Source organism: Bison bison, unplaced genomic scaffold (assembly GCF_000754665.1).
Source record: "Bison bison bison isolate TAMUID 2011002044 unplaced genomic scaffold, Bison_UMD1.0 scf7180017864471, whole genome shotgun sequence".
Lineage (NCBI taxonomy): Eukaryota > Metazoa > Chordata > Mammalia > Artiodactyla > Bovidae > Bison > Bison bison.
The window spans coordinates 10,278,701-10,291,443 of record NW_011495032.1 but is presented as its reverse complement, the minus strand read 5'-3'; the positions used below and the strand labels follow the sequence as shown (position 1 = coordinate 10,291,443).

The 12,743-nt window shown below is 40.3% G+C and overlaps 1 protein-coding gene across 1 annotated transcript in view; it reads right to left on the bottom strand.

The window, feature by feature from the left end:
* CNTNAP5 (contactin associated protein-like 5) overlaps positions 1 to 12,743 on the bottom strand; it is a 1,037,136-nt gene that overhangs the window by 778,891 nt on the left and 245,502 nt on the right. The window contains exon 3 of the mRNA XM_010860827.1: positions 515 to 708. Coding sequence (XP_010859129.1) covers positions 515 to 708 — 194 coding nt within the window. The remainder of the gene's footprint in view (positions 1 to 514; positions 709 to 12,743) is intronic.

Sequence of the window (12,743 nt, the reverse complement as noted above, 5' to 3'; positions counted from 1 at the left end):
AAAAAAAAAAAAAAAAAAACTTGAATAGAGGCAGGGGAACATAGTGGCTTTAAAATCAGACCAGGCTATGGCGTTCTAGGTCAAGATTCACCAATTGGATAACTTTGGTTGAGTTACATAACTGAGCTAATTCCGTCTTTGCAAGGTACATAAAGTACTCGGCAAATAATAAATAATAAATGCATGCTCAGTCAACAAATACCTTCTCATTAACGATCAGACTTCTGTGGTATAGTTGTTTTTATTGAAGAAAGAACTGAGGCCCAGTCAATGAACTTCCCAAGTTACCAGAGAAAGAGGAAAACACTCAACTATTTGTAACAGATATCCTCATTTCCCTACGAACTGGAGTCATGCTGGAGATAGGACTTAGACAAAGTCTAATTATTTCTGAATGGGCACTCAACAGTTATCAAGCTATTGGCAATCTGCATAGAAGAAAATGACAGAAATGTTCCCTGGTTACCATGATCGCATCTCATTTTTATTCAGCTGATGAGAAAAGATGTCCTACCCAGATGCTGTCTTCTTGCTTGTACTGTTTCCAGTTGCGTCCTGTGTCACTGAACATCAGGCTGTAGCTCGTCACCCAGTCAGAGCTTCCGTATCTTCCCTGCGTGGCCACTGCTGTAATCTCCACTCTGTTTCCCAGGTCCATCTGGAGCCACTGCTGAGCATTGGAATCTGCTGGGGACCAACCGCCAGTTCCTGGAACAGGATGAGAGAGAGAGCTGTAGCAACATCTCAGAGAGCCACAACTTTCACCTCTCAAAGAGAAAAACAAAACAAAGCAAAAAACAGTGTTCAGCTAAAACATTTTTATAACCCCAAAACATGTCCTACCTCTCTTTACAAACCCCTGGTACTTTGAAAAATTTTTATTGGATTATAAATTGATTTATAATGTTGCATTAGTTTCTGGAGTGCAGCAAAGTGATTCAGTTATACATATATTCATTCTTTTTCAGATTATTTCCCCTTATAGGTTAAATCAATTAGGTTATCACAGAATATTGAGTAGAGTTCCCTGTGCTATACAATAGGTCTTATATAGTGTGTGATCTGTATGCTATTCCAAAATTCCTGATTTATCCCTCTCCACCATGTTTTCCCCTGGTAACCATGACTGTTTTCTATGTCTGTGAGTCTATTTTTGTTTTGTATATACATTCATCTGAATGACTTTTATATATCCCATGTGTAAGAGATATCATATGATATTTATCTTTCTCTGACTTCACTTTGTATGATAATCTCTCTGCTGTGCTGTGCTTAGTGACTCAGTAATGTCCAACTCTTTGTGACCCTATAGATTGTAGCCTGCCAAGCTCCTCTATCCATGGGATTTTCCAGGCAAGAATACTGGAGTGGGTTGCCATGCCCTCCTCCAGGGGATCTTCCCAACCCAGGGATCAAACCCAGGTCTCCTACATTGCAGGTGATTCTTTACCATCTGAAACACCAGGGAAGACCATGAATACTGGAGTGGGCAGCCCATTCCTTCTCTAGGGGATCTTCCTGGCCCAGGAATCGAACTGGGATCACCTTAATTGCAGGTGGATTCTTTACCAGGTGAGCTACCAGGGAAGCCCTATGATAATCTCTAGGTCCATCCAAATGGCAAATGACATTATTTCATTCTTTTTTATGGCTGAGTAGTAGTCCCTTGTATGTATAAATCACATCTTCTTTATCCATTAATCTGTCAATTGATATTTAGGCTGCTTTTATGTCTTGGCTATTGTAAACAGTGATGCACAAGTATTCTTGACCCAATTTTCATTGTCCCCTTCCATTAAATTCTCTTTTGTGGTTTAAAATTCAACTCAAATGCTGTTTCTTCTATGATTTTTCCCTTTTCTTGTCTATTATTATAATTTTCTTCTCCTGGATTCCTAATGGGATTTATTTGATCTACTTTCTATTTTTTTACAACCTTAACCTTTAACATGACTTATATCCTCTGTCTGACTGGACTTTTCTTGTTTCCTTCTTTGTTTTTATCTCTCATTCTTCTCTTTCTTTTCCCTAATCCTTAGCTCTCTCCAAATACATGCTGTGAATCTGCCATGGGCCAGACATTTTTCTGTGGATGCAAAGATTCACGATCATTAACTATGTCTTTGAATGATCACTCATTCAACAGATCCTCACTGAGCATCAGGAGTGTGCTGGGTAATGAGAGAGAGGGACACACAAACAAAAATATGTAATGTGATGTGAAAGAAAAGCTTCAGTGAAGTAAACACAAGGTTCAATAGAAGCACAGATTACAGAATGCCTCAGTAGGTGATCAGAAAGACCAAGAGACAGTGATAGTGGAGCTGCAAGCTGAAGCAAGCATGGTCATTTTCCCAGCAAACAAGGTGAGACAAAGTTGGAGAGCCCAAAAAGGACCAAGTAAACAGCACATGTAACATCTCAGGGAGACATGAAAGAGAAGGTCCCAGACGTGGGTCTCCCTGTGAGTCCGTATGTTTGACACACAGGAACTTTCTGGCATATAAACCTAAGTCTTTGGGCCCTGGAATTTTATCATGTGACACACTGGAACTCTGCAGAAGATCCATAGAATCTCTTCCTTCTTTGGAAGACTTGTGGCCTAAATTTTCTATTTTCATTTTACACAGGAACAAAGAGGTATGCATTCATTCTTACTGACCCAAGAGTCTACAAGGCATCTGAATCCTGAGTGGGACCTATTGTAGAATGTCTATGCTATGGATGCACCCCAATGTTCACGGTAGCATTATTTACAATAACCAAGATACATAAGCAACATAAGTGTCCATCAACTGATAGTGAATAAGGAAGATGTGGTAAGTATATAGAATGGAGTATTACTCAGCCATAGAGAAGAATGGAATAATGCCATTTGCAGCAACATGAATGGACCTAGAGATTATCATATTAAGTGATGTAAGCCAGACAAAAACAAATATCATATGATATTTTTTATATGTAGAATCTAAAAAAATGTTACAAATGAATGCAGTATATAAAACAAAAATAGACCTGCCAACATAGAAAACAAATTTATGGTCGTTAAGGGAAAAGGGAGGATGCATAAATTAGGAGTTTGGGATTAACAGATACGTACTATGAGAACAAAGATCTATTTTTAATATATAGTACAGGGAACTATACTCAATGTTCTGTGATAACCTATAATAGAAAATACTTTGAAAAAATAGATATATATGGATACATAACTGATTCACTGTGCTGTACACTTGAAACTAACATGACATTGTTAATCAACTATACTTCAACTAAAAAGAAAAGAAATAAGAACCTTTTATTAAGAACTTTGCTCAGGGTATTGGATTGGCTGACTCATTGGATTTTTTAATTTAGAAGGGTTAACCAATAAATCCCTTTTGATTTCAACCTATGTCACTGAAAATCATTTTAGTCATGTCCCAGACTACATTCTTGCCATCTCAGGAGGAGTCAATTGGACCCATTCTTGGTACTGAGAACTTTCTGAGCCCCATCTGGCTGCTGATTGCAGAGAGAGCTTGACACTACCTGGGAACGGGCTTGTGAACAAAGCAGGATTAAACATGAAGTGGGCCTTACTTTGGCCATAAGGCATATTCTACCAGTTATCAATCAATTTCCTCCCAATAATTAGCTAGTACTGTGATGAAAGAATTGATGCTTTTGAATTGTAGTGCTGGAGAAGACCCTTGAGAGTAGCTTGGACAGTAAGGAGATGTAACCAGTCAATGCTAAAGGAAATCAACCCTTAATATTCATTGAAAAGACTCTTGCTGAAGCTGAAGCTCCAATACTTTGGCCACCTGATGTGAAGAACTGACACTGATGCTGGGAAAGATCAAAGGCAAAAGCAGAAGGGGTCAATAGAGGATGAGATGGTTAGATAACATCACTGACTCAATGGACATGAATTTGATCACACTCTAGGAGATAGTGGAGAACAGGGAAGCCTGGTGTGCTACAGTCTGTGGGGTAACAAAGAGTTGGACATGACTTAGTCACTAAACAACAATGACTCTAACTGAGCAGGATCCGATAAGGCCTTCTCAGAATAGAACCCTCCCCTTCCCGACCCCATGTCCTCTGCCTGCCATTTGTCTGTAGACAAACCTTATAGACAATTAAATTTAATTCGAGAAATGAGAAAACACAGAAAGAAAGGAAAATAGGAAGTGAGGCAAAATAATAACACTTTAGCCATTAAACAAAGCCAAGGACCTTTAGCTCCTCCTCAAGCACTATAGATAGTCTGAGTCACATTCTTTGAGCTGTTTTGCAGATATTTAAATCCCCACCAGGTGGAAGAAATTCATGATATGCTGTTCATAAGCATGTAGACCCCAGACCAGTTAGAACAAGAAATTTAATGATGCTGACTCACAATTACCTCACCACCAACCAATCAAAATATTCATGAGCTGATCACCCACATAGGACCCCCTCTCTCAGTTTGTCTTTAAAAACCTGTCTCTGAAATCCTTTGGGGTATTCGGTTCTTGGGCCTAGATCTGATAGAGAGAGTGCCTGATGAACTATGGAATGAGGTTTGTGACATTGTACAGGAGACAGGGATCAAGACCATTCCCATGGAAAAAAAATGCAAAAAAGCAAAATGGCTGTCTGGGGAGGCCTTACAAATAGCTGTGAAAAGAAGAGAAGCGAAAAGCAAAGGAGAAAAGGAAAGATATAAACATCTGAATGCAGAGTTCCAAAGAATAGCAAGAAGAGATAAGAAAGCCTTCATCAGTGATCAATGCAAAGGAATAGAGAAAAACAACAGAATGGGAAAGACTAGGGATCACTTCAAGAAAATCAGAGCTACCAAAGGAACATGTCATGCAAAGATGAGCTCGATAAAGGACAGAAATGGTATGGACCTAACAGAAGCAGAAGATAATAAGAAGAGATGGCAAGAATACACAGAAGAACTGTACAAAAAAAAATCTTCACGACCCAGATAATCACGATGGTGTGATCACTGACCTAGAGCCAGACATCCTGGAATGTGAAGTCAAGTGGGCCTTAGAAAGCATCACTACGAACAAAGCGAGTGGAGGTGATGGAATTCCAGTTGAGCTATTTCAAATCCTGAAAGATGATTCTGTGAAAATGCTGCACTCAATATGCCATCAAATTTGGAAAACTCAGCAGTGGCCACAGGACTGGAAAAGGTCAGTTTTCATTCCAATCCCAAAGAAAGGCAATGCCAAAGAATGCTCAAACTACCACACAATTGCACTCATCTCACATGCTAGTAAAGTAATGCTCAAAATTCTCCAAGCCAGGCTTCAGCAATATGTGAACCGTGAACTTCCTGATGTTCAAGCTGGTTTTAGAAAAGGCAGAGGAACCAGAGATCAAATGGCCAAACATCCGCTGGATCATGGAAAAAGCAAGAGAATTCCAGAAAAACATCTATTTCTGCTTTAGTGACTATGCCAAGGCCTTTGACTGTGTGGATCACAATAAACTGTGAAAAATTCTGAAAGAGATGGGAATACCAGACCACCTGATCTGCCTCTTGAGAAATTTGTATGCAGGTCAGGAAGCAACAGTTAGAACTGGACATGGAACAACAGACTGGTTTCAAATAGGAAAAGGAGTTCATCAAGGCTATATATTGTCACCCTGTTTATTTAACTTATATGCAGAGTACATCATGAGAAACGCTGGACTGGAAGAAACACAAGCTGGAATCAAGATTGCCGGGAGAAATATCAATAACCTCAGATACGCAGATGACACCACCCTTATGGCAGAAAGTGAAGAGGAACAAAAAGCCTCTTGATGAAGGTGAAAGTCGAGAGTGAAAAAGTTGGCTTAAAGCTCAACATTCAGAAAACGAAGATCATGGCATCTGGTCCCATCACTTCATGGGAAAGAGATGGGGAAACAGTGGAAACAGTGTCAGACTTTATTTTTCTGAGCTCCAAAATCACTACAGATGGTGACTGCAGCCATGAAATTAAAAGACGCTTACTCCTTGGAAGGAAAGTTATGACCAACCTAGGTAGCATTTTCAAAAGCAGAGACATTACTTTGCCAACAAAGATTCATCTAGTCAAGGCTATGGTTTTTCCTGTGGTCATGTATGGATGTGAGAGTTGGACTGTGAAGAAGGCTGAGTGCCAAAGAATTGATGCTTTTGAACTGTGGTGTTGGAGAAGACTCTTAAGAGTCCCTTGGACTGCAAGGAGATCCAACCCTGGGATTGGATCTGAAGGAGATCAGCCCTGGGATTTCTTTGGAAGGAATGATGCTAAAGCTGAAACTCTAGTACTTTGGCCACCTCATGCGAAGAGTTGATTCATTGGAAAAGACCCTGATGCTGGGAGGGATTGGGGGCAGGAAGAGAAGGGGAGGACAGAGGATGAGATCGCTGGATGGCATCACTGACTCGATGGAAGTGAGTCTGAGTGAACTCTGGGAGTTGGTGATGGACAGGGAGGCCTGGCGTGCTGCGATTCATGGGGTCGCAAAGAGTCAGACATGACTGAGCGACTGATCTGATCTGATCTGATCTGCCTGGACTTCTTCAGTAAACATGGGCCTTCAATAAAGCTATTTCTTTTTACTTCATCCAAGTCATTCTCTGAGAGTCAATATGGCCAAATTTCAGCAACAGTACTTTTAACCATTTGTTTGATAATATTTTTTTTCACTCCCCTGAGTAGATTTAAATGCAGGGAAAGAAAGAAAGGAAGTATGCTCAGTTCTCACTCTGGAATGTCTTTTATTCTGTGTTTTGCAAGTTGTGAATACAGTGCTGGATATTACTGATATTCACTAATATCCATTTTCTCCTCCTTTTGTAGTAGTAGGACTATGGAGGGTGGATGGATTAACTGCACTTTTAAGCTCCCAATACCACTGAAGTTATACCTGTATGGACAAGTTCTCCCCAATAAAAATGTGAGTGGAAAGAAGATATGCCACCTGCAGGCCATCAGGTCTCTTCCCTACTTGCTTTCTCCTTTCACCACTGATGGAGGCAGCCAAAAAGGAAGTAGAAGATGTCAGGATCTCAGCATGGAAAGATGTTAGATTCCTGCACCATCACATGTTAACTACGTTATTAACGAGAGCTAAAGACTTATTTTGTTTAAGCTATTGCATGTTGAAATTTATTTGACACTGCAGTTTAACCTACCTTAATGCATATAGAATATCCTGTGGAGTAAATAGAATAATGCCTATGATATAGTTGAGGAAACTGAGATCCAGCAGTTGTAGAACACCTGGGACTCATGACTCTAGCACTGCTATTTGAGACAATTATATAACAGAAAAACGTTCTAACAGCCCAAAAATCAATAAAGAAGGAAAGCACAGGGAGGAGACATTCGAGCAGAAATTCTGAGCTGCCAGTTCTAGAAGTATATTTTTAATCAATCAACATTGCAGTAACCAATATGTCCACAGTTCCCAATAGAATCTATCCTCTCTTAACTTCTCAAAACAGGGAGGCCCAAGTACGAGGAGATATTATTTTTCCAAGAAATCTACAATTATTCTGAAACTACTCTTTATTTCAACTCAATTTTCCCTGCTGCCCATTTCATGAGACATGTCTCTTCTTGAGTGTAAAAAGCAGGGTTTTGTAAGTTGTATCATCTCAACAATATTAAAGCATGCTAAAAAAGAAACATGTATGGTGATTTCTTCTGAGAGATGAAAATATTAGTAATTTTATTCTTTTATGCTTTTTGCATATAACCTAATTTTTATTTCAGCATGTCTTTCTTTTATAAACCAAGACTCATTTGTACATGGCTTATTTCATGAAGAATATATGTAGTGACTTGAGAATCAGTGGTATAATATAGGACTCTGTGTGACCATCACAATTTTTGATACAAAAATTCTCAAACCTTACCTATTTCCCTTTACCCTTGTGTCCACAATTAGACTTCCTTGTTCACTTTAGTGTTTTCCTTCATTTATTCTAAGTATACTTATTATAGTTATATATGATAATAATTTATGCTAGTGATAGAAGAAAGAAAATAAGTCATTTTCCCCACTGTCTCTCAAAGAATACAATCACAAAAGATTGACCCAAACCAAATCCAAACAAAACAAAAGGGGGACTGGGTAACGGTGAAAATATTCCTTAAAATTTATCTAAAGAAAATCACAACTTCCTTTTGCCCACAGTAGAAAACCATAGCTTATTACTGCTGCTGCTGCTGCTGCTGCTAAGTTGCTTCAGTCGTGTCCAACTCTGTGTGACCCCAGAGACGGCAGCCTACCAGGCTCCCGCATCCCTGGGATTCTCCAGTTAAGAACACTGGAGTGGGTTGCCATTTCCTTCTCCAATGCATGAAAGTGAAAAGTGAAAGTGAAGTTGCTCAGTCGTGTCCAACTCTTAGCGACCCCATGGACTGCAGCCTACCACGCTCCTCCGTCCATGGGATTTGCCAGGCAAGAGTACTAGAAAGGGTTGCCATTGCCTTCTCCACCATAGCTTATTAATCCTCCCTAAATTAACCAAATTGGAATAATTGATGTTAGTATTCATTAACACATCAAGTTAAGTAGTTTCCAAACCCAGGAGCTTCAGCCTAAGCTCTTAAAATGAAGGGTCACTCTCTGGGTGATAATTGCCAAGGCCTTCCCCCTGCTTTTGAAGATTCTCCCAGCATTACAGCTAACAGGCAAGACACTCAGGGTTTCTGTGGTTACTATGGCAAAATTTTTGCTCCTTCCACCAAACAATAAATGTGTTTTCACAAATGATGAGAGTAGCCTGAAGATACTGTTTGTAGTTACTCTTAAGACACACTGTACCCACACTAGCTTTCTGTTTCTTAATTGTTCTCAAGGTTGAGGTGTAACATACACAGAGAAACCTGCACTTGGCATGTTGCAGGTGTTAACTTAGGCAGGGCTTTCTGTAATTGTGGCTGCTGTATCAATAATCAGTAGTTACAATTCCCACAAATCCTACATTTTGAATTGAAAGGAATTTGATAAAATTTCAAAGGAAAAGTATAGTTTTAAGGGAAAAATAACTTCACCTTAGATTTCTATAGAATCTAGAACATGGGATCCTGAATAACTTGAAGATTATCACTTAGTTTATTCTTAGCATACCCCAAGCATCATACTCTACACGCTATGTAATTTCACTTTAGGGGAGAAGATGGAAATGAAATCCAAGAGACCTGGTTCAAGATCCCGCTCAGGTCCTGAGGTTAGATTGGATGAGAGTCTCAACTGTGCTCCATCATCAGAAAGCACCTGGAGTGCTTGTGAAGATGACAAATTTTTTGGCTCACTCCTTGATAACTGATGCAGGGGCCTAACCCAGAAATCTGTATCTTGAGAAAGGTATTCGTGACATGCTGAGTGGTTTGGGAGACACTGGATGAAAGCGCTTCTGAAGTTTCAGTTCTACTATTTTACTGAGAAGAGTAGAATTCTTCATTTGTTTCATGATCCAAGTTAGTTTAAACCCAACATGTTATTCTTGATGATTACAAACAAAAACAGCAAAGGCAGTGGCACCCCACTCCAGCACTCTTGCCTGGAAAATCCCATGGACAGAGGAGCCTGGTAGGCTGCAGTCAATGGGGTCGCTAAGAGTTGGACACGAATGAGTGACTTCACTTTCACTTTTCACTTTCATGCATCGGAGAAGGAAATGGCAACCCACTCCAGTGTTCTTGCCTGGAGAATTCCAGGGACGGTGGAGCCTATGGGCTGCCGTCTATGGGGTCGCACAGAGTCGGACAGGACTGAAGCGACTTAGCAGCAGCAGCAGCACAAACAAAAAAGCAACATGAAATTGCCTCTGGACCTAAAGATGGACACTGCTCCAATTTGATCCCCAATCCCTCACCCTTAAAAACAGATGGTAATTTAAAGTCAGACAAAATTAAAAAGGAAATCTCAAAATTTGTGAATTCAGAAATACCCATCTCTGTTCTTGCCTGGACAATTTTTCTTTTTCATTACCAGTTAATCCTTTTGCTTCTGATCACCATACCCTTTCTATACGCCCTTGAGTGTTCACTCATTCACAATATTAGTTGACCGCAGGATAGTCCTTTCTCAGTGCACAATACAGCTGCAAGCACTTGATAACCATGACCTCACTTACCATCCCAGGAGCTCTGCATGACTGATACTAGTATCACTATCCCCACTTAACAGAAGGAAAAACTGAGGCCAGAATTGTTGGTCAGCTTTTCCAAGGTCACACAAGTGGTCAGTGGCAGAACAGGGAATTCAAACTCAGAAAACTGGGACTCAGAGCCAAGTTCTTAACCACTCAGCTGCATGGCCTCTCAGCAACATAGACAGAGCATGCTTACCTTCTTCCTTGTTTATAATAGCAATTGTCTCTAGAAACATAATTTACACTTCACCTCTTTTTCAGTGTCTCGCTTGATTCTTATAGGCATCAGCAATAGTATTTTAACTTCCATTTACCAGGGAATAAGCCAGGTTTAAAGGGTAACCTGGCTTACCCAGACTATATGGAGACACTGATCTCCAATCAATTTTTGCAGATTTCTCAACCCTGCCTGAGGTTTCAACAGGGATCAATATTTTAAGTAAACAAGTAGCTATTCTTAGGGAGAATTCTAAGCAAGGTTTAAGTAAGAGATGAGATCCAGTTCCCTGTTCAACCTTGCAAAACATGGTACTTATACCTAACTTTATATGCTAGGCTAGCCTCCACTCACATAACAGAAAAACTGGTAGAGAAGGCAGAACTACTTCCATTCCTACACTGATTTCCACTTCTAACTCAGAAAGGGAAATGAGACTGGATTGATGCCAAACAATGGAAATGAGCACAAAATGTTATACACAGGTCTCTGCTGGGACTCTCCTATAAATAGTACACTTTATACAGTGTGGGTAAGAGTAAAATCAAGATTCACAAACATGCTCATAACCTTCATACCTAGACACAACACGTGATGATCTTATATGTAGAACAGGACGTGTGGCTGGGAAAGGACTTCTGATGCTGGAAGGCTATTGACTGAAACTGGGCGATTTCACACTGGCTGGTAACTGGGCATTATCATTTTGCCCATGGACATGTGTGGTAGGATCTAGGTGTTGCTGGATGGCTCTGGCCAGGCCTCCAACACTTCTATTCACACATTTATTTAGGGACTTGGGAGCCTTTTGGGGGAAAAGTAAGAAAGAACTCAATCAAACACCCTGTGGGCTTCAAAATGTGTAAACACTAGTAGGAAGATCTGGAGTTGCCCTATTTCTTGAATTTTTATTTGATATTGAAGTATAGTTGGTTTGCTTCCCTGGTGGCTCAGTGGTAAAGAATCCATTTGCCAATGCAGGAGACACAGACTCAATCTCTGGGTGGTAAAGATCCCTTGGAGAAGGAAATGGAAATCCACTCCAGTATTCTTGCTTGGGAAATCTCATGGACAGAGGAGCCTGTTGGACTATAGTCCATGGGGGTCACAAAAGAGTCAGGTGACTCAGCAACTAAAATAAGAACAACAAGTAGTTGGTTTACAGTGTTTTGTGTTAGTTTCAGGTGTACAGCAAAGTAAGTCATATTTATATGACCAGTGCATTCTCTTGCAAAACTCTATTAGCCTTTGCCCCGCTTCATTCAGTACTCCAAGGCCAAATTTGCCTTTTACTCCTGGTGTTTCTTGACGTCCTGCTTTTGCATTCAAGTCCCCTATAATGAAAAGGACATCTTTATTGGGTGTTAGTTTTAAAAGGTCTTGTAGGTCTTCATAGAACCGTTCAACTTCAGCTTATTCAGCATTACTGGTCAGGGCATAGACTTGGATTACTGTGATACTGAATGGTTTGCCTTGGAAACGAACAGATTTGGGATTGCATCCAAATACTGCGTTTTGGACTATTTTGTTGACTATGATGGCTATTCCATTTCTTCTAAGGTATTCTTGCCCACAGTAGTAGATATAATGGTCACTGGAGATAAATTCACCCATTCCAGTGCAATTTAGTTCACTGATTCCTAAAACGTCTATGTTCACTCTTGCCATCTCCTGTTTGACCACTTCCAATTTGCCTTGATTCATGGACCTAACATTCCAGGTTCCTATGCGATATTGCTCTTTACAGAATCAGACTTTACTTCCATCATCAGTCATATCCATAACTGGGTGTTGTTTTTGCTTTGGCTCCATCTCTTCAGTCTTTCTGGAGTTTTTTCTCCACTGATCTCCAGTAGCATATTGGGCACCTACCGACCTGGGGAGTTCATCTTTCAGTGTCCTATCTTTTTGCCTTTTCATACTGTTCATGGGGTTCTCAAGGCAAGAATGCTGAAGTGGTTTGCCATTCCCTTTTCCAGTGGACCACGTTTTGTCAGAACACTCCACAACGACCTGTCCATCTTAGGTGGCCCTACATGGCATGGTTTATGGTTTCATTGAGGTAGACAAGGTTTGAAAAGGCAGAGGAACCAGAGATTAAACTGCCAACATCCATTGAATCATCAAAAAAGAAAGAGAGTTCAAGACAAACATCTACTTCTGCTTTGTTGACTACTCAAAGCTTTCGACTGTGTGGATCACAGCAAACTGTGGAAAATTCTTCAAGATGGGAACACTAGACCACCTGACTTGCCTCTTGAGAAATCTGCATGCAGGACAGGAAGCATCAGTTAGAACTGGACATGGAATAACAGACTGGTTACAAATAGGGAACGGAGTACATCAAGGCTGTATATTGTCACCCTGCTTATTTAACTTATATGCAGAGTACATCATGAG